Source organism: Hippoglossus hippoglossus, chromosome 11 (genome assembly GCF_009819705.1).
Source record: "Hippoglossus hippoglossus isolate fHipHip1 chromosome 11, fHipHip1.pri, whole genome shotgun sequence".
Lineage (NCBI taxonomy): Eukaryota > Metazoa > Chordata > Actinopteri > Pleuronectiformes > Pleuronectidae > Hippoglossus > Hippoglossus hippoglossus.
Genome location: NC_047161.1, coordinates 8197115 through 8224188, shown reverse-complemented (window position 1 = coordinate 8224188; position 27074 = coordinate 8197115). Strand labels below are relative to the sequence as shown.

Genomic DNA, 27074 nt, shown 5'->3' with positions numbered 1-27074 from the left:
GGGGATTCATTCAGGTTAACTGGGACAGGCAGTCAGGATGGATGGGCGATGAGTTGAAGGGATTTATGCTTCTTACGTATGCAGTCGGGTTGTGTCCCGCTCCATATCAGGTCAGGCTGGCAGGTTCTGGAGGAGGAGCCCTGAATCAAATGACCTGGCTGGCACTGGAAGGACACCACACTGCCCACCTGTACAGGGGGGGAGAGAAAGAGTCTGAGTTACTTAAAAGGTCATGTATTTGGTTAGGGACAGTTATTGTGATAGAGGAATTAGTTTTATACTAACAAATACCAAATACAACAAAATGTCAGAATGTCAAAATTCAGTTATCCTTTTGGCCAATCCCAGCTGCCATTGGGCGAGAGGAGGGGCACACCCAGGTCGATGGCATATCACAGGACTGACCATTAACACCATTAACACTTACATTCACACCTACAGACACCTTAGACTCCAATCAACCTACAGTAACCCCAGTCTGCAAGTCTTTGGACTGTGGGAGGAAACATGAAAGATGCACGCAAAGAAGACCACATCCAAAACGAGATTCAAACCATCAACCTTATTGCTGTGAGGTGACAGTGCTAACCTTTAGCAAAATGATTATTCCAATGGACATAATGTGTCTGTTCCTCTTATTTTAAGCTATGGCCTTGCAAGATGTAACAGAAACTGTTAGAAATAAAAAATTTAGGGTTTTCCTGAAAATGTTGGGAACAATATTTGGGACTTAGTGTTATAGACACTGATGATCATTATCTCAATCAAATTGGCTCTTCTCAGGGTTTTCTTTAAAGACGATGCTAATATGGTAATCAAGAGTAATTGTAATCATTGTTGCTGCTGTAATCATTCTCCCTGTTATTCCAGGCTGTGGGGGAAATCCTTGCCAACTTGCTAACACCCACAGTCCTCATTATGTGCACACATGCATTCGAAAGAGAGAACTAGTATGAGGTGTCAACAGCAGCGTTTTCCTGTGAGTGAATGTGTGTGGTTTGTCGCCATGACACACAACCACCACCACAAATCTACACATGGTAACTGGCTACTCACTTGATTTGTCCCAGTCGGAGCTGAAGCCTAATACCAGCTCTGAACTTTAAATTAAATTTCGGTGAATTTTGTTCCCTCATCTTCAACAGTGGAATAAAAAGAAAGGAAGATTAGACAAAATGAACCATTACAGCAACCTAGAGCTATTTTGATTTCCAAATGGCAGATGGGGATCATACTGAGATTCAGATTGAGGAGGTTTAAGTGAGGGTCATGTGGGGTCCTGTGGCCTCGGGGTTCAATATGTTGACCGTGTAATCACAACTTTCCCAATCTGTGTCCGGCTGGGGACCTTTGAGGCTTTTATCTCCCTGCTCTCCTGTCTGCTGTACACGGCGACTCAAATAACGGTAACTGGAATTTAGTAGTTTTTCTAAATACACCTGACAAATAACTTCCCAATATAATGATTATATATTTGAACAGTAAAATTATGAAAAATCCAACATTTCCAGAGGCCAAGCTGACATCATTCAAATGCTGTGTTTGATTTGACCAACTGTCCAAAAGCTAAAGATTTTACTTCTGTCTTTTCCGCTCTCTGTAATAGGATTTCACGTAAAAGGTCTTAGTTAGTTCATCTACTTGGGAAGCAGGGCTGCTTTAAAGGTCGTGAATCAGATCAGATACGTTACCTTGAAACCAAAGGTCCGGTTTAAGGAGCCGTAGCGTGGTGTCCCTGGGTTATCACAGCTGGTTTTGGTCGGTTCTGGAGAAGAAAACGGGACGAGAGCGTCAGTAACTGCGCACAAATTCTCAAAAGAGAGATATATTAACAGGAGCATCACAAGTCCTCTGTTAGCTCTCCTCTCCTCTCCTCTCCTTTGTTGTCATGGTAACAGCGGGGCATGTATCGCGGCGGGACAGCAGGTGGCAGTAGCGCTTTGTCGGAAAACGAAGCCGGGCCAACTCTGAGAGTGCGAGTTGGACTGTGTGTGTGTGTGTGTGAGAGAGAGAGAGTGTGGCAGGGTCATCAGCATGTGGAGCACATCCTGACGCAGAGCTCGATTCAATACAGCTTCCGAAATGACAGATCCACTCTCTGACCCCCCCCCCCCTCTCTCTTCCTGTACGTCTCTAACTGCCCTCCTCTCTCCCTCCCTCCCTTTCTAACTGCTCCCTTCCTCTCTCTTTCTATGTTCCCATGTCACCGTATCTCTCCCCCGCCGCCGCCACCGCCACCGCCACCGCCATCACACCCCCTCCCACCCCCTCCCACCTCGTCTGTCTTATTTAAAGAGCAGGCTGCTCCGGCTCAGGACTCATTCTGCTTCCGTCACATAGTAAAACACATCACAAACTAACATGCAGCTGCAATTACACACTAATAAAACACCCACACGCGCACAAAGCAGAACACTCACCCATAAATTCCAACTTCATTGCTATCACACACCAAAAAAACAACACAATGCAGCTGTGCGTCACTTCATGTCTGTGCGTGTTTCATCTTCTCTGTCTTTTAAAAAAACAATCACGCTATAGAACTGAGAGATTTCCCTTCACATGCTCACGCTAGATCCACCTCTTCCTCAGAAGCCACAGATTAAGTCTTAACATCAATGGAGTGCGACTTCAGAGGGGTGCCTTTTTCTATTTTTGGATCATCTATTTCACAGGAACCATCTGACTTTACAACAGCTGTAAAAAGTACTGGATGCACGACGCGTCGAGTGCATCGCAGGAACCCCAAAAAAGTCAAGTGGCCGTTCACATCACAAAAGCTCTCGGGTTTATTACAATTCATCGCCACACCTGACGTCTGAGCACCTGCTCTGCATCAGACATGCGGAGTGGGGCTCCGAGCGCCTCCCGTTGCCGTGGATTGACCCAGTGGGACCATTTTGTAATGTGTGCTGAATATCCCTCCTCATTTTCTCCTTAATCCCCAGATAGCGGCGGCTTGTTTGAAGTTGGATGTGGATTCCCGTGTCTGGCAGCCTTTTTGCTAACCACTGTAAGTTACAGTGTGTGCTGCTGTTGTCTCACACATGAGCACTTACACATCCCTAATGAGGGCTTTTTTAGACGTAACGGTTCTAATGCAAAATGTTTTGGAGCTGTTGGCTAAATGAGCCACAGATTTACTGTGCAACCTTCCTCTCGAAGGAATGGATTAAACTCTGAATTCATAGTTTTTCACATTCTTCCAAATCTTCAGAGAAGGAAAGCATCACAAAAAGGGCAAGGTCATACATACGCCAATGCCGAGGCGATTCACGCACCATCGCTTGTTGAATGCGAGCAGTAGAAACCAATCGTGTGGTTCGTGGCCTGTAATTGATACACATTCCATTTACTTGGAGGTGGCTTCTCTTTTGTGAGGCAGTTTATAATTTTCGTCTCCGACATCAAAAAGTATAACAGCTACGAAAACTACAGCCATGACCGCCAAGTGGGGTCAACCACATAAACGCTGCTGCTATTGGTTGAAGCTGTGACGCCTGCGGTCAAAGTTCACCAAATATCGCCAATATTTGACTTGCTCCCTCGCTGGCACAGAGTGGTGGAACCCGTCAGATAATAAACAGAGCTCGACGTGAAGCCGACACTCTGAGGCAGAGGTTTTGCCCGATAACAGCCACGTAGCAGTGTATAAAATCAAGTAGTAGAAAGCCCAGCCAATGTGACCGAACCCGACCTGAACCCAAATATCATTTCAAATTTTTTGTCCGAACCCAGACAGGTATCCACACAACAGCTTTCTGAACTTTGCTCTAAGTAAAGCTCATCCCTACAGCCTAGATCCGAATACACAGCTCAGTAGCCAATGTTGGATAATGCTGAACGTCCACATTATTGGGAACACCTGTACACCTGCTTCATGCAATTGTCCAATTTAGCCAATCATGCAGATTCAGGTCAGGAGCTTCGGCTAATGTTCACATCAATCATCAGAATTGGGGGAAATGTGATCTCTGACTACTGGTGCCAGATGGGCTGGTCTACGTTCCGATGCTGCCGATCTCCTGGGATTCTCTCACACAACAACAGTCCCTGGTGATAATTCAGAATGGTGCAAGAGGAAGATACAGCTACAGTACCTAAGAGAACCAGTATTTACAACCGAGGTGAGCAGAAAATCCTCTTGCACAGCACAACGTGTCAAAGCTCAAAGGCAGATGGGGCTACTACAGCAGACGACCATGTCGGGTCCCACTCCTGTCAGCCAGAAACAGAAATCTGAGGCCTCGGGGGGGCACAGGCTCACCAGAAGTGGACAGTTGAAGACTGGAGAACGTAGCCTTGTCTGAGAGGTCTCGATTTCTGCCGCGGCACGCAGATGGTAGGGTCAGAATTTGGCATCAACAGCATGATTACATGAACTGGACCTGCCTTGTGTCAACAGTCCAGTCTGCTGGTCACGGTGGTGGGATAGTGGGAGGGGGGGGGGGGGAGAGAGACGTTTTCTTGGCACACTTTGAGTCCCTTAACACCAATCAATCACTGTTTGTCACAGCCTATCTGAGGGTTGCTGCTGACCGTGTGAATCTCTTTATAGACAGTTTGCCTGTTTCAAATTGGACTTCAGTGGCCTCCTCACCAATCTGAACCAATAAAAAAGCCTTTGTGATGTGGAGATTGGCAGCATGAATGTGCAGCTGACAAATCTGCAGGAACAACGTGATACAGTCATGTCTACATGCACCAGAATCTCATCTTGTCGAATCAATTGAGGCTGTTTCGAGAGCAAAGCGAGGCTGAACCCAGTTTTACTACGTTGCTGCTAATAAAGTGCTCGGTGAGTGTATAGACCGCAATTTGCAAAATGAGATAAGTTCCTCTTGCATGACTTTTTCTTGTGTGTGTGCACGATTCGCTCCTAAAAAGCAAACGCCACACTTCCATCGACTCTCGCTTGAACCTGGTAAGACAACAAACGTCTGCAATTTCTTGGAGTCATTTGTGAGATGGCACCCTGCCATTGTTTGTGATCTGTGTGTAAGTAGTCCTCGAGCCACTGATATGCTTTTAGTGGGAATGGAAACGGGGCCCTTGTACAAGTGGAAAGTGACATAGCTGTATCTCAGTGCGTATCCAGGGTAACAGTGAAACCAAGTCAACACTCAACATTCCACAGTTCAATGCAACAACAATCAGCAGCTACAGCTAAGGTCACTCGTGATTGGAATCCTCGTTCACATTGTTTAGAAAATATAGAATACCTCCGCCAAGGAGGTTACGTTTCCAACCCTGTTCATTTGTTTGTTTGTTCATTTGTTTGTCAGCAGGATTATGTAAAGACAAAACATGGTGGCAGGATAAGTGTTACATTTCCTTTAACAATATGAGAAAGGTGTTTTTTCACCAATTTCCCAGCTAATAATTCATGGGTCTAGTATCTGTAAGTGTGTCCAATTTGGTGTGACTTGATTTAATTCAGGGGGACTGTTGGCCCTTCGCGGAGGGATGCACTCTACTGAGGTATATTCTAATTGGTAAGATACTTATTTTAACAAGAGCCGCTCCAATTGGCCGTCTCGTCAAAGCCCCGCCCCCAAAACACGCGATTCTTATAAGACTTGAGCGCGAAGATGACTTTTCCGTGACTTGCTGCCTTTTTAATAACAATATTCTGTAGAATGAGCCTCCAGTCACTATTCATCACTATATTATTCCAATAAGTCTATGCAACTTCAGCTTTGACACATCAGCAGTCGCTCTTCACAGCGAACCCTTGAGTAAACTGAAATGTGGCTGACAACTCCGTAGTGATGGGTCATTAATTGAGATGATCATCAGATCAGACACCGGTCGGGGCTCCCCAGTGAGCCAGCATTAACTAAATAAAGTGCTTCATAGGTTACACACAGATATTCAGTCGGGAGAGCAAACATATTCACAACAAACCAAATATACAGTAAATCAAAGAAAAGAAAATCCATGTACAGTGATGGGAAAACCTTATCTCACTAACATTATACTTTGATATGCTATTTTAAAGAAGATGTACTGAATCTACCTCCTGAGAAATCTCATTCTAAAGTCTGAGGGCTCGAATGGAGGAACCATCACCTCCTTTCAGTTTCAATCCAGACTTTGAAGTGGTCGAGACACGACCCTGCCTGAGGATACCGGGCTTCGCTCCGGCTCGTGTGGGGATGAATGATTGATGATAACGTCAGGAACTATTAAAAAGTAATCAGTAAAATCTTCAATCAATTTCTGGTGGAGGTTAAAAGCCTCGGTACCGGGTTCTGAATAAGTTGAGAGATTAAGTTGACGGGGATAAAACAGGGGAACTTTCTTTACAACTAAATCTTAACAATTTTGTCATTCATTGCTCGGTCAGATTCATGATCTTGTTTACTAAAGCTGTCCCTTTTTGTTCGGAATTCGAAAATTCATTCAAACATGGGAGGAACATTTCATATTCAAACTGTAATGACCATCAGACTTTCTGAAGGAGTTTACCTCGTGATGCAGCAGAGGGCGCTAATTCCCAGCTTGACCTACTGGCTATTTGAATATATTCGAACAAATTGAGTCAAATCAAATTTAGGAAAAGTGACAACCCTATTGTTTTCTTGTTCTTTCAAATCAATAACAATTTAAATATTACGTTTCCCGACTATGAGCTATAATCTTTTGACAAAGTTATTTTGTGGCCACTTGCATTTGGGCAACATTTCACATTTTAAAACTTTGTGCTCTTTTGTTGAATGAAAAACTAAGATTGCTACAAAAAGCTTGAGGTAATCAAAAAGACGGATAGTTCTGGTTTCGGTACTCAAAGATTTCCAATGAAACCCTGCTGTACCAAGACCAAAAGTAATTTCCAATATGAGTTCTAGCGTGAGATTGAGTGATCACATGAATATGAAGAATGAGTCGACCTAAAAGTGGTTTCTGTTGGCCAGTATAAGCCAAGGTCTCAATGTTCTGAGAAGTTAAAGAATACTGTACCATAATCAGATTTCCTAGTGGTTCAATACAAACCGAATGACCAACAGAGCCAAAGGTAGAACTCCCCAAACAATATTTGGACGACATTTGTCTATTTGTTTAATAGCCTCCTTCTTTTAACTGTTTGCCAATTGAAGGTAAATTAATAAAGTTACCGATACAGCGCGGCTGCGTCCCGCTCCAGGCGCCGTCACTTTCACAAAGTCTGGTTGCCGTGCCGACCAGAATGAGGGGCGGAGCGCAGGTGAAGGACACTTCTGATTGATAGATGAAACTCCGACCCTCTCTGAAACCACCGACTGGAGTTCCTGGGTCACCACAAAACTTGGCTGTACAGGGACGGACACACACACACACACACACACACACACACACACACACACACACACACACACACACACACACACACACACACACACACACACACACACACACACAGATCCAAATCAGTATGCAGTGCCAAGTACTCACTTATTTTGAGTAGCTCAGTGAGAAATTTTAATATTGCCTCCAAATATGATTTATGTTTGATAAAGTATAATATCAGGCAATGGGAGTGTGTGTGTGTGTGTGTGTGTGTGTGTGTGTGTGTGTGTGTGTGTGTGTGCGTGTGCGTGCGCATACGTAAGCACTGTGGCAGCATGCCGCTCCAGGTGCCGTTGGCCACGCAGGTCAGGACAGCTGGGAACGAGAGCTCATATCCAGGCGAGCAACTGTAGCTCACACTGCTGCCCCATTCAAAGTCACTGCCCTGCAGTACCCCGTTACTGATGGCAGGGGGAGCCAGGCAGGTCACCGCTGGGGGTGGGGGGGGAGCGAGGGGTTAGGAAAGAGAGAGAGTGAGAAAAAATAAGCATATATCCAACAACTGCAGGTGATGCTGTTTTGTAAAATTTGATATAATAGTTTAAGTTGGAGTTCAGTTCTGAATAAAGTAGTTGAACGTACTACCAGTACAAATTCTTTGATACATTAGTACTAAGTAGTATTAGTAGTGATTTTATAAATGATAGATAGATAGATAGATAGATAGATAGATAGATAGATAGATATATAGATAGATAGATGTTTTGTTGATTCACTCACCTGTACATATCGGCATGTTCCCACTCCACGTGCTATTTTGGGTGCACGTCCTCAATGCTGATCCGTCCTCCTCCATCCTGTATCCTGGTTGGCACTGGAAGGAAATATTCTGAGCAATCGTGAAGTCCTCTCCGTATCGAAGGCCGTTCGCTGGCACACCGGGATCCCCACAGTTTATCACTATACACAGAGACGTCGGAGGGGAGGAGATAGAGAGAAGATTAAGATTATACTCAAACTATGGCACAAGATATTTGGAACTCCTCGAGTGTGTCCTCAAATAATAAAGACAGCGGATCAGTGAAGGTGGTAGAAGCAAAGGGATGGTCAGGTGGAGAAGTATTGAAAGACTCTTAATTATTTATCAGGGGACCAACTGATGAATAAACATCAGATTGTATATATAAGTATAAGGATAAAGTCTATAACTGACTCAAAGTTACTTTGATTGAAGGTGTGACCTGAGTAGAAATGCATATTCCTCAATTACACAATACCTAATTCCTTATATGTGTAAGTTTCAATTTTGGACATTGAAACCAAATTTTAGGCAGACATTGACCTTTGATAAAGTTATAAACTTGCTCTGCCGTAACAAATATTGTTTTATTTTATCATTCTGTAAAAGTTAAATTTTAGGAGAAGTTTATCGTCAATATGGGTTCGACCTGTACGATCTTCATGATCTTTTATGGGCTTCACTTGCATGAATGAAACAACAGTGATATTAAAAATGCTTGACGTTGTCCTGGGGCTCTTTTAAGAAGCATTAGGATTCCCCTGACTGTGCTTACGAAGCGCTGTCCTTCATAGTCTAATAGGCAGTTTAAATGCCTTTAAACCCACCACAGATACTGTCATGCCTGTTAATAGATGTAGCGTAATCTACTGTAAAAGCCATTTCCTTTAAGTCAGGGATTCTTATAAACTTCTTTTTCTTTCCAGGACCATATATTCAAGAATTTTGGTCTCTCAGCATTTCTCCCTCTTTGTCCCCGTCCTGCCGGCTATTTTAAGACTTATCTCTCTGCGAAGTGTATTAAAGACAGAAATGAAAATGTTAAAAGAATATTGGAAGTCCACGCACATGGGGTTCCAAGACAGGTGGAGTTCACCCGGGGACACAAAGTTGAAATCGTACTTCGACCGCATGTAAATTGATAGCACTGCTGTAGATTCCACCAGTAGCTGTTGTACTTTTCTTTACAGGCATGTAAAACAAGCAAGATTTCTCAGTCTGTGTAACATGATTAACACTTAGCTTTGGCTGCGTTTCATATAGCAACAGAGCGTAGTGTACTTTGTGGTTAATTGCTCTTGGGAATTTCTTCCTACAGAGTTCGAAAAGCAAATTAGCTAAAGTAAACAATGATCAGGGTTATTCATGAAGCCGGGGGATGAAGATTTGAGGCTGATTCCATTACTCAGACCCTATACTGTCGCAGGGTAATTTAACGCAGGGCATAAACCAGGGTCGCAAAAGGCTGGACAGGAAACCTTACAATCACGTTTAGTGATGTTTATGGGGTTGCAGACTTGACGTCATTGCAACGCGAAGAATTTAATACTCTGGTTAAGTGATACATAAAGCTGACAGTCGGCCCTTTGGCTTCCAAGTCACCTCATGAGTTCACACTGAACATAATAAGGACACAAGAAACATATTGATAAAAATTTCGCGGCATCAAATGTTAAATGATCCGTAAATCGATGTATCGGCCTGTAAGCCGTCGGGTCAATACACAGCAGGTGACTTACTGGTGCAGTTGGGTTGTATTCCCGACCAGGTCCCGTTGGCCTGACACTGCCTGGTGGTGGCGCCATTGAGCAGGTAGCCGTCCATGCACGAGTAGATGACGGAGTGAGAAAACGTTGTTCCGTCCAAGCGAAACACTCGGCCATTACTGGGAGTGCCAGGGTTACCACACTGGACAGCTGGGGGGGAAAAAAAAGGAGAGAATGAGAGAGGGGAAGCCTCGTGCATGTCAATGAGTTTCAGCTCTATGACTTTACTTGTTTAAGTGGCAGTGCACGTGCATCCATGGATCTATTACTGGGGGTTGCTGTCGAGGTGCTGTGGTTTAGGAAGGTTTAAGTAAAATATCATAATCTCCCTACGTTTACAGAAGGGCTGCGTGCCAGACCAGGTCCCATTGGGGAAGCACATCCTCTCCGAAGAGCCAATCAGATCGTAGCCCTCCGAGCAGCTGAAGTAGACCTTGGAACGGATCCTGAAATCCGTCTGTTCCCGTGAACCCTGGGAGGGGATGCCAGGATCGCCACAGGAACCAGCTGTGTCGCCTGCGGAGAGAGAAACAAGACGACGGAGTTAGGTCACCGACTTTAAAACTAGAATCATCACAAACCAGTGAAAGACATAAGGTGCTTAGAATAAACAGCTCTCTATTATCTTTTACTGATTTTCATTTAATTCACAACCTACTTCTTCTAGTCTCTGTTGTAAGATTTTGGAACTGCTAATGGTGCTTTCATTCATTCATGTTTACGAATGTGTAAAGCTTTGCTTGGGTATCTAAATATGTTTTGTGTATACTTTTTATACTACTTGTATTTTTCATCATTGGAAAATTGGAGGGTGTGAGTGGGCGTTGCTGGGCGTGGGAGAGCTTCTATTTGAATATTTACAAGTGCTTTCCTGTGATTTGTCTGATTTATTCAGATAATAAACCTTAAATTGGTCAATTTCAAAATCTAAAAAGAAAAGAGGGAAAAAGTTGAAAAAAAGTAAAAGTTATTACATAAAATATCAATTTGACCTAGAATACCGACGAGAGCTGACCTTGATTATTTGCTAGCTTTGTGTTGATCAACCAAAGTCAAAGATCTTCCAAACGACTCTAGACATAAAATCCTGGCACTAGTCGTGAAGTATTGCATTTCCAACTAAAATTCAACATCTGTCTGATGTTAAAAGTTTTTACTCTATTGATTGTCTGATGGTACATTGACCTCTGGTGGCAGCTGGGTTGAGCCAGCACTGTTAAGTGAACTCAGCAGGGGAGTATGTATATTAAATGCCTATTAATTACATACTATGACACTGGAGTATGTAACGGCAGCTTACATGTTTTACTGGACTGCACATATGTTGGTGACAAGGGGCTTATGCTTGTCTTAAGAACGTGTGTGTGTGTGTGTGTGTGTGTGTGTGTGTGTGTGTGTGTGTGTGTGTGTGTGTGTGTGTGTGTGAGAGAGAGATTCGCTCTGCCCTTGTAGAGTCGCCTGGTCAGCAAATTCTGCCTGACAGACAAAGCATGCTCCTGGGAACACACACACACTTTCACACACACTGTTACACAAATGCACCAGCTTGAACAAACCTACTGCTACCCAAACATTTTGCTCACTATTACCTATTTTGTTAAAGGTCTAGAATTTCCACTGGCTTATACGTGCATACACTTAAAGTCCCGACCTGAATAATGAGTTTTGAATAGCGAGCAGAACGCGGGGTGAATATTTTTACCATTTTTACAGTAAGTTTAAATGTATTAACACCTTTTTACAGCCAATATGGACAATAAATTCAAGGTGCTCACAAAACACTTTGGGTGATAATTACCTACATAAGAATTTCCCCGATGTATCGTTTATGTTTCTGTGATTTTTTTCCTCATACGTTTTGACAAACAACCTATTTTCACATTGTCTCTGTTTGTACTTTACTGCAAATATCCAGAGGCTTGGTGCTAAATCGAGCATACACACATACCCACCGACGACACGTAATGACATAACATCTTTTCTGTAAAGCCTCAGGATTTCAGACAGTGTCTCTCAGATGTAAATGAATGAGCCGCTGTCGTTATTTGTCTTTAAAAGCTCAGAAATGTGAGGAAACAATCTATTACAAGATGAATGATTTTCTTTGGAAAATGTAGGAATGGGTTAAAAATGCTACATAACTCCGGGTGCAAACACAAACACAAACACACGCACACACCTTCAGAGACACGACTACACCACCTACACAACTCCCACAGGACACTCACAAACATAGATCCACAGTCACCATGTGGCCTCCGGGATATCAGGTCTCAACAGGGTGCACAACCAATCTACCTGATGTCACTGGTTCACGCCTCTGTGTGTGTGTGTGTGTGTGTGTGTGTGTGTGTGTGTGTGTGTGTGTGTGTGTGTGTGTGTGTGTGTGTGTGTGTGTGTGTGTAAGACTCCACGGGAGAAAGTGTTGTGAAAACTAATCTCTGTTGTTTCCCTCAGGTGACTTTGGAACAACCACTAATCGGTCACACACATTCATCTGCAGGCACACACTCACACACAGACACACAGACACACACACTCTCTCACACACACACACACACACGAGCATCTATCCTATAGAAAGATTTGGCTGTAGCCTCGGTTTGGATGAATTTGTGTGTTACTGCGCTGGAGCTCCTGCCTGCAAAAGTCCTCATAACACCGGACAAGAAAAATGACTCAACGATAAAATTCGCACTCGTCTGATCCAAGGACTTTCTACTGTAGGAAGTCGCGTAGAGAGCCTGAGATGACTGATTAAACAGTCAGGACATTATGTTCTTTCTTATAAAATATGTTTGTTTAAGTGAGCTGGCAGTGGACTAACTTTCACATTTCAGAAAAAAAAAAATACTCTCCTTCACTTACCCCTCGCCTTTCAGGTTGAAGCTATACAGCCAGTACCCAGTTAACCACTATCCAGGTCATTTATTACTAATTTATATATCATGCACAAAACCATCTTGCTTTTGTAGAACTTAAACATGTTTATTGGTGACTTTTAGTTTGAGGTGGAACTTTTCCTGCAATCTGGTTTCTCCTGTATTCAGTCTTTCTCCTGACTATAGCTTCTTATTTTATAATAAATCTCATATATGATATATATATATATATATATATATATATATATATATATATATCTTTAGTCTCACTGGATTTGAACCCTTTAGCTTTCAAGGCTGTGCAGTCGGTGTGTTTATTTATTTTGCTTTTTATCATGGTTGAAAACCAAGGTCGTTCAATGCATAGGTCTGACAAAAGAAAAATGTACAATACAGAAACTGCTTTTGAGGCTCAGGTTCTTGGATAGAAAGGTTTCAAGTAATCCAAGGCTCACAGCACTGGACTACACAGTAATACTGAATACTGAAATACACTGGAATACAAGTAACATCCCAAACCATTCATCTTGTTAAATCTCTCTTAGTGTGGAAAATCTGTAAAATATGGCCCTGACTGTATACTTATACATTTACAGTACATAATATATTAATGAATCATGAAATACAAGTGTGGTAACAAAACTCATCACATGAGAAACCATTTGTCTATTGCCAGTGATGGAGCAGAACTGCAGAGCTTGCACCGCTGCCACAGACACAACCCTGATCTCTGCAGGGCTCTGACACGGACCTGCAGAGATCAGGTAAAAAACTGTGAGACGCTGCTTCTTAAACTATTACCCTCCTTCACCCTGCGTCTCCCCCCAGGCGATTTTCTGTAAATAACAATGTGTTCTTAGTCAAACTCATCTGGAATCTGTTTTCAGTCAGTGTGTTATGCAAGTGGCAGCTGGGAGCCTCTTATTCTGGAGAGCCACAATCATGCACCCAGCCAGCCAAATGAGAAGAGCATAACTAAGATGGATTGTTTGCGCATCGCGGAAGGTGAGGTGGCTCTCTGACTGGGGAGAATCTGGCTGAAGAAGTGTTGATATATGGAAATATAGTCAATCCAACGGGGGGGAAATAAGTGTGCGCAAAGCAGTTTAGAGGGACATCACAGCGGTGAATCTACAGTAACACAATATTATCTGTAAATCCACACACAGCTGCTGCGAGAGAAAATGGAAAGGGCATTTTCTGCTGAGGTTATATTTTCATCTGGTTTTTTGTTTGTTAGTTAGCAGCAAAAACTACTCAACCGATTTCCATGAAATGTTGTTGAGGCATGGAGCATGACACACACGTCTTGCAGGTCGCTTTCTAAAGAAGAAGCTGTGAAAACTGTCTGTTAGTGCAGGCTCACAAAGAAAACATGGTCCATTACCAGAGCAGAGTTTCCCGTGCTTTAAGAGGACGTTACGCTCCGCAGCTCCTTTAACAGACAGATAATGATATATTTTCTTTTCATGTGGAACCTGCCCTCTCTCTGACCATCCATCTCTCCCATTACCGAGTGCGAAGGGGTCAAGACATGAATGAAGTGCTCCACACTCCGTTGAGTCGACGTGTTTCAAGAGTTCTCGCCTTGCATCTGCAACTCCTATCCATCTATCCATCTCGTCCTCTGATTGCGTGGACTTTTAAAGTTGGTATATTCAATAGAGGTTAAAATGGTTACCAGAGCAGAAGGGCATGGGGGCACTCCACATCCCACTGAGCTGACACGTCCTGGAGGATTCTCCTTTCAGCTGTCTCCCGCCCAGACAGGAGTATCGAACCGTTGAACCGAATGTAAACTTCTCTCCGTTCAGCACGCCGTTGGGTGGAGAGCCGGGATGGCCACAATCTACGACTAGAGACCCAGAGAGAGAGAGAGAGAGAGAGTGATGAAAGAGGAGTACACATACAGTGCTTGTCTTGACTCGACACAGCTTTATGAAAAGAGCTGCAGAGATCGATGTCAAGAGCTAAAGACTCAGATTCAGAAACAGGACGATGCCTGTAGGATTAGGAGAGAAGAACAGAGCAGGGAAAGAAAGAGTGCTTGCTAAAATTCTTGACTCTCTTGGAAATAAGACAACAAAGAACTACAAATACTGGGATGCCTCCGCTAACCAGTCCAGTTTCAATCTAAATGCCTTTTTTCTCCAGACTCATATGAGGTCACCGTGATCTAAACCTTGACCTCTGAAATCGTATCTGTTGAAGTTTGAGTCTAAGGGACGACTTGTCAAACTTTAAAGACATTCCCTAATGGCAGACTTGAGAGATCACGCTCAAAAGGCCAGAAGCTTGTTTTGTAGGGTCACAGTGACCTTGACCTTTGACCCTTTACCACCTAAATCGACTCAGTTCATCTGTGAGTCTATGTGAACATTTGTTCCAAATTTGAAAGGATTCTCTCAAGGTGTTCTTGAGAATCCGTGAAATCACTGAGGCATAAAAAACTAATTCATGTCATAATATTTCTTGCATATTCTGTCCGTCCCACAGATCGTAGGGTAAAAAGGCAGAAATAAGGCTCATACTAACCGATACATTCAGGGAGGGGTTTGTCCCACTGTCCCGTAGGTTGACAGCTCAACACGGGCGACCCGAACAGGTAATACCCCGGGTTGCAGTCGTAGAACACCACGGTGCCGAAGGTGAAGTTGCCGTGCTCTATTTTACTCTGTCGAATGGAGTTGGCCGGGATGCCTGGATCAGAGCAGTTGACCACTATACACAGAGAGACACAAGCATGGAGACACGCACACAACAGAGAAGAGAAACACAAAGAGAAAGAGACAGATATAGAGACGTATGTGTTATTTGGTAGGAACCAGAGAGTGCCATTCTTCTTCCCCCTCCATCTTTCCCCAGTATTTTGCACTGGGATTAGAGCTTGGTAAAATAATAGAGGGCATAACTATGAATATGTGGTAAAAGTGGATGAAATGATGAGGGTGGGTGTTCAATGAGGTAAATATGGCAGTGGAAGGATACAGCAGCGATGCAGTGTAATGACTTGGTGTGATTACGCTGCATTTTTACCCAATTCATTGGCACTTTATTCTGTAAAATGGGCCGAACGCCGATGTAGAAATACACAAGAAAAGCTTGTTGCTGTGATTATTAGAGAAAAAAGTTTGAGCTTGGAGCCAGGAAAATGTTTGAGGGATGTTAAATATTAAATGTAACTCAAAACTCCATTGAATAAAAACAAAAAAGACACATTTTAAAGGAAATGTTAACTTTTCCATCTTGGCCATTAAAGAGTTTCCAGGGTTTTGATGGCAGAGATGTTTTCACTGAATAAAGTTATGGGTAAAATTGAGGTGAAATGAAGTTGGGTTAAATAAGGATGGTTGCTGTAGGAGAGGGCAGAATGGGTAAATAAAGATAAGGGGTGGTTTAAAAAGTGGAATTAAAGGCCAGGGATAAATAAGGTTAGGGGTGAATACACTTAACTTTTCTCCCCACCTTTACACGTTGGGGGCGGGTGGCTCCACTGGCGGTTAGCCTGGCACTGAGCGCGTGCAGGCCCCTCCATTTCATAACCCCGGTTACAGATGAAGCTGACCCCGTCGTTGAGGTTGAAGCCGTTTCCCACCGTGCGACCGTATATGGGACTTCCTGGATGGCCACAGCTGATCGCTGTAGGGAAGAAAGTGTCAATCGTGGAAACATGGACCTAAATAAAGATTTCTAATTACATTCATTATATATTTGAGATTGTGCAGTAACATATAAGCAAGCTTCAAAAGAGAGGAGTAAATATATATCAAAGTAATAATGAATTCCATGACAAACAATGAGCAGGTAAGATTTCTTATTATCTCAATACTTTGTGACTTCTTTGTTCCCTCAACCCTAATTCCATTTTTTACTGAAGACATTAATCATTGAAACAAAGTCACAGATGAGGGATTTCAAAGTTAAATAGTTTCATATTTTCCTTGAAAAACATAACTCACAATGAAGAGTAAATGGTGAATTAGGTTGGGGACCATTTTCAGTCACAGATTAATACTATTTGAGCAGATATGTGAGTATTTGCAGCAGGACGGTGTGTATGTGGGATTGACTTTGAATAAACTACAGTGCCCATGTCGACTGTAGTGACAGATCACGTCAATGAACTGCAGTCAGCCACCAGGGAGCGATCAAGGTGCTTTTACCTGACTTTTGGGGGGAGATGGCATCCATCTTTATATACTTATATACTATATATGCTGAGCAGTCATGTGATTTAGATGGCTGACATTTTGTGAATGTTTCGCCACATGTTCTCAATAAATCCAATTTGTTCCGATTTCTCCTTGATGTCACAGCCTCAAAAACACACGAGCTAAACCAGGCCTGAAAATCAGAGGCTGCGTCTAGAAAAAAAAAGCACAGATTTGGACCCATTATCTTTGCCTTTCCTACGGCAATTCACACGGCTCATTACTTTGAAATATTAACATCAGCATTAGAATCCAGTGTCCTCTGTTGGTCATTGTGCATAATTATTATTCTTTCTGTAAATTCTGTGCACTGGGGCCAGTTAGAAGTTTGTACGTATTGCCTTGTCCTCATTGGGCTGTCGGCGTGTGTTTTTGATGCGCGCATAAACAGACAGTGTACGGCTACTGCCTGCCCCTCTCTCATCCGCTTCACAAACCCTGTGTTTCTTTAAAAGAACGAGAGGAGTCTGACCGAAGTAAAAGTAGAAAATAGGAAGAACTATATGGGTAAAAAAGAGGAGGAGTAGACAAGAGAGGAGATGAGGGAGAAGAAGAAGAAACAGCCAAGGTCCTCTTGTCAGTTGATCAGTGAAAATCTGAAGTTTGTTTACACGCCTAAGATACAAATTTATCTGACACCGCCAGCGTGCCCTGCATCTACACACACACACACACACACACACACACACACACACACACAAACATGCACACACACAAACACGCACAAACACACACACACACACACTCTCATCATCATTCTGTGTTTGTGTCTCTAAACAAGAGCCTCTCATCTCCATAATTACAGTATAATTTGGCTGTAAAATGATTTCCCTCAATAACTCCTGCATGAATAACCTCAATAAAAACAGCGAGCGCAGAATCGCTCCTCTCACATACAGGGACGGATGCACGATCATAACCACATAGAGCAGATGCATCCATTACCCAAACATAACTGCTTTATTTTGGGTTTTTTGTTTTTAGAAAACCTTCTACTCCAGAACTGTAGACACCGTGTCTCCATGTCTGTGTTTTGAATATGGGACTTATTTTGTAAACTGTCTCTTTTGACGAAAGGCGTTTGTAATTGTCTGGAGGTGTCACCCGTCGTTGCCACTCTAATTGTGCCCAGTTGCTGCCGGGAACATATAGGACGCTCGTAGCAAATCACTAATTTTAGAATATTTTCACGGTAGCCTGGACGCATAAGGACCTTCTGTTTTTATCCTCAAGCCCAGCTAGTTATCTCATGCAGTCCTTTATATGAGACTGTTGGTGTCAGACTGGGTGAATACAACAAGTACAAACCTTATGAAAAATGCTTTTCCTTCATTACTTCACCTCCCACTTTCTAATTTGTTCTTTTCCAATCAAACTAATTACCTAATACTACTGAACACTTACATATAAATGAACAGATCCGCACAATAACACACGTGCAGCCGCACAAACCCCAAAGGGTAAATTCCCATTAGTATTCTCTGAATTCTTATTTCTGCTATCACTGAACCACAACAAAGATATGACTGCAGGTGCTTTTTTTTTAATGATGTTCTAGATCACATCTCATCCAGGGCTACGCTCCTGATTCGGTTATTTTCCAATCGACTGAGTCAAACTTGTCCCATTGCAAAGGACATTTCTGTCAATAACCATCAATATGTTTTTATTCTATTCCCCCCACCGACGTTAAATATCCATTTCAAATCCTTTTAACTGGACTTGAAGGCCGTTCTTCTCAGTTACCGACACTATTTTCCTGTTTCGGCTGTTTATCTTTAGTATCCAATCAATCAGGACTTGTTGAAACCAATGTGACTCATGAAAACTATCAAATCACAAAGCTCATCTTAATTTGCCAAACAAATGCTTTTCATTGGAGACGTACGACTTTGAGTCTTCAACTACACAGGCAGATATAATATGTACAATCCAATAAAAGAGCTGTGCACTTTATCAAGCCTGTATTTTCAAACTGCCTCCATTTCAACAGACTCTGGAGTCTCTATTTGGTATCAAGCAAACTAGAATATTTCAAAAAACCTAATTCATTTGCCTGCAGATTGTGCGAAACATAGTTTTATGTGTCTATTGATCGTCTGCATCCCTGCCCACACACGTAATGTAAAGAAATCAAAGGTAATTCTCCTCTTGTGTTGTATGATTTCTTACTTTCTTATTGCTGAACCACATGAACATTGTGAGTGCCTGTGTTACCATGACAAAGGCAAAATATGTTTTATATATATAACACGGAGAGAGACATGTCTGTGATTAAGAACAAATTAGTGTGTGTGTGTGTGTGTGTGTGTGTGTGTGTGTGTGTGTGTGTGTGTGTGTGTGTGTGTGTGTGTGTGTGTGTGTGTGTTAAGGATCATCTTGTTTCCAGTCGTATCATTTTGTTGAAGGAACAGGCAGCAGTCTAGCTCATTGGTTGTCACGGAAACAGATATATGTAAGTTGAGAATCTTTAGTTTGCCGGAGGTAAATGTGTGTGTGTGTGTGTGTGTGTGTGTGTGTGTGTGTGTGTGTGTGTGTGTGTGTGTGTGTGTGTGTGTGTGTGTGTGCTTTCCTCACATATGCAGACGGGCAGATGGCCAGACCACTGGTTGTCTTGGAGACAGATTCGAACCGATGAGCCTATTAGTCGAAAGCCGGGGAGACACTGGTACACGACCGTGTCACGGTAACCAAAGTTCTCCCCGATCACCTGACCGTTCACGATGCCTTCTGGGATTCCACAGTGGCCAGCTGGAAGAGGGACACAGACACAAACACAGGGGACAAGGCAAATTCAGAGTTTGAATCAGAAATGTTGTTTTTTGTTGTAAGAACTTCATTCATTGCTAGTTTTCATGTCCTTAATTGCGATAATTGCCCCTGATGCCACATTCAAAGTTGAGCTCTACAAGTGAAGGCACACAGTAAGTCTTGTGTTACAGTTTTCTTGTTCCCATGAGCCCCACACCTGATGAAATATCCCCTGGCTGAAAAACCTACCATTTATTTAGACGTAACATTTACTCTCTCTCTGTGTGGGTTGTTTTCATTTTAAAATTCTTTAATTTTTGCAAGAGTGTAAAAGTCGGCAGTTGCAGCGGGAAAATATGTGTTATTAAACATTTCCACAGCTGTGTCTTCAAAAGCGTCAAACTTTCAAATGACCGTCCTTGTGCATTTGAAATACTCAGTGTTTACCTGGTGACATCTCACCGAACAGGGATGTTGTTCCCTTCACTCCCTATTGATCAAATTCAGTCCCACAGGTCTGACTGAAGCACAGTGTTCTTGTAACATTTCTTTAAAAAGGACTCGTACAAAAAAACACTGCATACGTACATTTTCTGCTCTCAGAGTCTGGACGCGAGAGAGAGAGAGAGTATTGATTTCATTATTTACAGTAGATGAAAATCTGCGCTGTGTCCCTGGTGTCAGCAAATGCAATTCAAAGACAGTCAGGGATGGTTAGAGAACGAGAGGAACAATGGTTGCCTCATATCACCTGTCGTTTCATATTGTCCTTTAGGTGTTGAGCAGAGTTGAAGGGCATTACTTTGGTAAGCCACATACTTTACCGCCTTGAGTGTGTTGTTGAATGTTACATGTGGAACAAACACGCTTCACAGTAAAAAAACAATCTACTATTCAAATAATTAATACAAGGAAATTAGTTAAAAGTGTGCTTTGGCTTGTTTGAGCAGGGATATAAAAAATGTATTAAACATTGACAGTAAATAAAGATGGACTGTGCCTCTCCACTTCCTCCAGCAATGCAGAAATGAAGACAAAATATTGTGGATACAAACGCCTTGCGCAGTTGGGATCGAGGGATGGATAGTGATAATAACTAAATAAAATGGCAGTAACCATCTTTTGACTTTTTAATTTGGCCCATGTCCCATCTGCTACCATGGAGGAGCCAGGGTTGATGGCCGACACTGCAGCCCGTCACTAGGTGGCGATCAAGATCCTTTGCCTTCACTTTTGTATACTTCCATGGTCTCAAATACTTTATCTTATGTAACATAATTTGGAAACTCAAAACCCTCAAGTGTTTGCTTCTAAAAGAGGATTTTTTTTACATATTTGACATCCTTATTTACTTCTTTTAAGATTTCAGGAGTGTATGTGGGTCGTTCACTGAATCTTGTACAAATCAGCTTTAATTTCTGTGACGAGTGTAAACAACAAAACAAATGAAGCCAAATTTGTTTTGAAGAACATTAAGAAAAGTTATTGAATAAAAATACTGTTCATAAGACTGGATTGATTTTGTTTTTTTGACAGAATCATGCCTCCTCATCAGTCTGGGTTAAGTTACATTGAACTCTCTCTTTATAAATTGCATCTCATATCCCTCCTCAGCCCTGTCAGGTATTCTGGGAAACGCTGTTTCTTCTGAGGCTTCGTGGAGAAGTGACAGCACCATGTCATAACATCTGTTACCTCTGGTTGGCACGCCGACGGAAGAAAGTAGCTGATTTCTTCCTGCCTCATATATACATGAAAAAAAAAAAAAGATTCAGAATGAATTTAATAGGAGCTCAGGAGAAGGTTCCTCGCGATGGTGTTGGTGGTGAGGTGAACAAGGCCAGAGGGAAGCAGCTGTGCAGCCAGATGAGAGGTGTAGGGCAAAGACCTACTTCTGATACCAGATCTCATTAGACCGACTCATAAAACCCCATGTTTCAAACTCCCCCTGTGTGTATGTGAGTGTGAGTGTGAGTGTGTGTACTAATAAGTCCAGAGACTCCATACCGTGTCTATTCTGTACGTTTGAATACATTTCTAGTTCCAGTAGTTACACACCTAAACATCTCGTTTCCGTTCCACTCCAGAGCCCAGAGGACAGGCACTCTCTGACAGCCGAGCCAACCAGCATGAAACCAGCGTCGCAGGTAAAGATGGCCGTGGCGCCGAATGTGGTCTGAGTGCCGATCTTCTTCCCGCTGGGGGGGGGTGGCAGCTCGCCGCAGGAGATAACTGAGACACACAGGCCAAGGCAGAACATTAGCAGGAAGAGTGCACTGGATTCTCGGAGTAATGTTTTCAATCATATGTTATATTATATATCCAACACTCATATTCCTGATGAAGAAATTATCAGTACATTTCCAAATGTCACAGAATTAAAGCTGAACCTCAAGGCGACTCTTTCAGGTGATCAGATGAAATCTAATCAGTAGAAATTCAATTACCATTTAACACACCTCTATCTTTTGATAACAGCACATTTATAATAAAATGCTTTTCCAGCCAATTTGTTTTGGCCCTTGAATATAAATAAAAATATATTCTCATTCCAGACTCATATCTGTTATTCAAACTGTTTATAAATGACAATGGTAGCATCAGGCTACCGCAGGTTAGTCATTTCTCCACATCTTCACACACTTGCAGACTTAAAACATTAACAAGAGCATAAAATTATATAAAAATAGGCAGAGGGCACTTTGATGGAAAAGTTTGAAAATACACGTGTTTCCTTTTTTGGCAGAGAGTTAGAAAGAGTATTGAATATTTTACCTTGACTATATCAGAGCTGAGATAATCAATGTTAGGGATATAGGGATATAATCAGCAATAAGTACATAATCAGCAATATTATATACATTAAATGGAAACTATGTAGTTATAATGGAAATATTTGAGCTAGAGAAATGAGGTTTTAGGAGATGATTTGTATTTCAACCTGGAGAATATATATTCCATCAGCAATCAAGAAATCTGGAAGATGAGCTGCACAGATGTTGACAGGTGGAGCTGTGCTGTCGCCCGAGAATCTCTTTATGCTCATGTCTTACCTGTTGTAGCTTCTCCTGACTTCTGCCTGACAATAAGACGGGACAGTTTGCCCTCTGTCCGTCTCTGAGAACATCTGAGTACATATTTCTACAGACCTTCCCTCGGTTGTTATCTATGCCACTACCTGAATCGACCTTGGTTGCTATGGTTACTGCAGATGATAAAAGGGGATTACGGTCCTACGATGCATACAAGTGGTGGAAGTGGGAAACCTCACTCTGACCTTTCCCTGTGTGCAGTGTCTTACTGAGTGAGAGAGGCCTAATGAATAAGGCAGAACACACTGTTTCAAAGGAGAATAGTTGTACGAGAGAAATAGATCTGAACATGATGATTTATTTGTCATATATAAAAGTAAATGAAGGATCTGAACCGACAAGCATGTCTCAATGTAATGATTTGTACGCCTACATGCTCAGATTTGTTATAATAGTTCCTTCTCTGGTCATTAAACCGCCTCAGTCACTCACCCTGGCAGTGTGGCCTCTCGTTCCTCCAGCTCCACACGCCAGTGGGCAAGCACTGGATGTGGGCGGGGCCTAATCGGTAGTACCCCGGGTCGCAGGTGAACACGATTCGAGTTCTGTATTCATAGTGCGAGCCGTTGACGATCCTCCAGCGGCCGTGCTCCAGAGAGAACGACCCGATGCTGGGGCATACGACCACTGCAGAGACGGAAAGGAGCGTGAGGAGAAAACTAAATTAGCTTACGTTTAAAAAAAAAAAAAAAGAAAAAGAAACACAATTTCCATCTTAAATAGTGTCAGATAGTAAACAGCCGGCTCAGAGTGGGGCCAAGCCACTGTAAAATATCTCACAGATGCATAATAATGACTCAATTTAAATACTGATGCCTTCGCCATAAATGTCTACGACTCATAACGGTGATTGCTTACAAACGAGTATATGCATCATACTCAGTGGGACGTGATTATTTTATATATTTACCTCTGGTGAGGAGGTTCGGTTTTCACAACCTTTTTGTTTGTTTGTTTATTTGTGTGTTTGTCAGCAGGATTACACAAACAAGCACTCAACAGATTTCCATGAAACTTGATGGAGAAAGAAACCCAATCAATTTTGGTGCAGATCAGGATATGGCGTTGTTTGGACAATTGGACTGATTTCCGAGGGAATAATTCATGAATCTTGATGAAAAACAAGGGGAGTGATATCTATGAGTGTGTGGAATCAAAATCTGGATCTAGCAGGTTATGTAGTGGTTTCATAGCGGGTTAAATTGTTGTTTTCAGCAGCTGTACGATGACAAATAGGACTAGAAACCTGTAACCACTGTGTGGCTGAGATAATGTGGATTCATTACAGAATCAGCACTTCGTATGTATCTTCATGAGAACAGAATATGATGTATTTGGTGCAGAATTTAACTGTTGGGGATCGGCAGAGGAATGTGCCATTCTCGATCTCGTATGTGTTTAGTTTGTCCAAAATTAGTCAAACGATCATATTTGGCATTGGTGATTGTTGATATTCGAGTGGTCCGACTGTTCCATGTGTTACTCACCAGAACACCGCGGTATCTTATTGTGGTTGCTCCATGTTCCGTCGGGCTGACAGATGGCCGACGTCAGCTCTTTGCTGGAGAGTCTGTACCCGTCGTTACAGAAATAGGAGACTCTCGTTCCGACGGAGTAGTCGGCCGTTAAAGTGCCGCCGTTTGTCGGAGACTTGGGCGCCCCGCACGAAACAGCTAGGGGGAGAACACGCGGCAGTTAAGAGGACGACATGAGAAAAGACAGAAGACACATCACGTCTGTCCGGGAGGCAGATTCGATGTGTTTGAAATATTTCTGGGGATTCAAAGCCACTGGATCTATTGTGTCTTTGCAAACAATCTTACATATTTATTCAAGGAATTGATCAAACTAAAAATATGCAATCAAGAGATGCTTGATCTCCAGTTTCCAACTAGGTGCTGCGCTGTGTTTTTAAATAGACCCGTGTTTTTTAAGAGCAGCTGTGTTATTACAGAGTGTCAACAATCTGCTATATGTTCTTCATTTGACTTTCTCTCGGCTACAAGCTGCGCCCTCGTATGGTTATTTCATGTGTGGGATTAGACATGAGCAGGTGTAACATAAAACGCCATCAGGTCTCTGCAGAGCTCAATGTAACACATTCTGAAAACACAAAGGGATATGAATTATATACGTTTTATGCCCTTTCTACAAAACAATGGATCTGACATTTCACTGACTCGAATTTTCGAATATGTCGACTCTGGAATAAAAAAGAATAAATTGATACTTAGAGGGGAAAAAGGTTTTCGAGGTTCATAGAGAGGACACACTTGGGTCTATTTTCTGCCACACACTCTGTTTTGGCCGTTCCATCCCTGTTAGCTGCGTTAGCTATGACTCAAGCTGGAGACAAATGTAAGTGGAATTTATTTTTGGGTGATTCAATTTATTTTCAATGACCGTAAGATTAATTTGCATTTAAAGGTCCAGTGTGTAAGATCTAGGTGAAAGGGATTGATTGGTAGAAACTGAATATAAAATAATACTAGTGTTGTTTTCACTTGTGTGTTTCATCTAAAATGTACAAATTGTTGTTTTCTTTACACTGGAATGGTCCCTTTATATTTAAATACTTTATATTTACATCAGGAGCGGGTCCTCTCTACGGAGGCCGCCATGTTTTTTACAGTAGCCCAGACAGGACAAACTAAACACCTTTTGAGTTTTTATGACAATTGAAGGCTACCAAAGGTTCTCCTTCATGTTTGGAAGGGGAGGGTGAGGTGAGGGGTATTCAGCTGCAAAATGCAACTCCACTACTAGATGTCATTAAATTCTACACACTGAACCTTTAAGTAAATGTCCGATAATGGCTGGCGTCATCTTGCACCTCACCCTTGGACTGGTGCACACAGAGTAGAACGAGTCACTGTAACACGTAGCCAATGTGTGAAAAGTTCAGTCCATTACAAAACAACCTGGCTGTGATTCACTTCAATAAATAATAAAATAATAAAAATACAAAATCATCAATAATAAATACAAAGTCCAATTCCAATAATAATGCAATAATAATACAAATAATTCCAATTTATACAATTTTTAAGTAAAAAAAAACATGCATCACATTTACAGTTAACACCCTGAACAGACCCACCTTGACACGCAGGTACAGGAGAGTCCCACGCGTGGTAACCGAGGGATGAGCGTCGGCAGGTTGCCGTGGCGTTGCCAATGAGACGGTATCCACGGTCACAGGCCCACCGCACCACGCTATTGATGTGGCCGCCGCTCTGAGAGGAGATGGAGCCGTGAAGGGGAGAGTCTGGCGTGGAGCAGTACAGTGCTGGAGTGGAGAAAAAGTACAAAAATAAAGAAGAGATTTGAAGTAAAGTCACACCGACACTCTGACACCAAAGACGCTAACTGAACAAATCTATCCAAAGAGAAAGACAGGAAAATGTCCCTTCACACCAATTAGGAGATTATAGCTTCACAGATCTATGGTTATGTCTGCATGCAGGTGTGCAATATAAACATTATCATTAGTCCCTTACTACAAGGTTTAAGTGTTAGGAACATTTAAGTCTGGTGTCGTGATACTGCAGCGATTAGATGACACTTTCCCAACACAAGTCACGAGTGCATATAAAACACAACTGAAGGCAAAGCTGAAGTGGAATCAGGCACATGTGTCGTTTTTGTGGATAAAATATTTTAAACTGTTCAGTTGTATTATCACACCATGTACAATATCTCCAAACACTAGCACGGCTAAACTAGAAATATTAATGATAATTCATTATGGTGATTTTACTTTTCTGTCACATTTAAAGTATTTCAACATTTTTTCTTTTGTCAAACAATCAATGAGTTACAGTTGCTGTCAAAAATGCCAGAGAAGTCGAGAGCTGCTTTATGCAATTTTATGAAATATTCTTTCACATATAAAACATTCATTCTTTACTTCAGACAATATCGGCAATGGAAAAATGCTGAAACTGAAAACCAGAAAATAAATATTTGAGTCCGTCAACTGTATATATTATTGGCAAACTGCAAACTCTGTCTGACTCTGTATCTGTGGCAGTAGCTAAAGGTCCAAATACAGAAATGTCAGTATCTCATATTATATAATAATATAAGTTTATTCTGAAAAAAACAAAAACAGACATACCAACATATTCCGTATGTCTTAATAATGAGAAAAGTACACTATGGTATAGGAACCTAATTGTGCACTGTTGAAGTTGAACCCTCTTATTAGTATTGCTCACAGCATATGTTGCACAATCCTCACAGATGCCCACATTAACCACAGCTACAGACGAAGGTTACTGAGCGTGAGCGTCCTGGGAGGC

The 27074-nt window shown here is 42.2% G+C and overlaps 1 protein-coding gene across 6 annotated transcripts in view; it reads right to left on the bottom strand.

The window, feature by feature from the left end:
* The window catches only part of csmd3b (CUB and Sushi multiple domains 3b), a 319867-nt gene that overhangs the window by 10289 nt on the left and 282504 nt on the right, over window positions 1-27074 (bottom strand). For 4 of the 6 annotated variants that reach the window (XM_034599800.1, XM_034599798.1, XM_034599797.1 and 1 more), the window contains exons 52-66: window positions 25871-26059; window positions 24258-24443; window positions 23203-23397; window positions 21737-21910; window positions 19505-19678; window positions 16170-16355; window positions 15252-15437; window positions 14398-14571; window positions 10168-10350; window positions 9808-9984; window positions 8050-8229; window positions 7588-7761; window positions 7119-7292; window positions 1692-1765; window positions 77-188 (exon numbers count right to left, since the gene is read on the bottom strand). In XM_034599800.1, coding sequence (XP_034455691.1) covers window positions 77-188; window positions 1692-1765; window positions 7119-7292; window positions 7588-7761; window positions 8050-8229; window positions 9808-9984; window positions 10168-10350; window positions 14398-14571; window positions 15252-15437; window positions 16170-16355; window positions 19505-19678; window positions 21737-21910; window positions 23203-23397; window positions 24258-24443; window positions 25871-26059 — 2538 coding nt within the window. The remainder of the gene's footprint in view (window positions 1-76; window positions 189-1691; window positions 1766-7118; window positions 7293-7587; window positions 7762-8049; window positions 8230-9807; window positions 9985-10167; window positions 10351-14397; window positions 14572-15251; window positions 15438-16169; window positions 16356-19504; window positions 19679-21736; window positions 21911-23202; window positions 23398-24257; window positions 24444-25870; window positions 26060-27074) is intronic. The other 2 variants (XM_034599799.1, XM_034599801.1) reach the window with 1 other exon arrangement.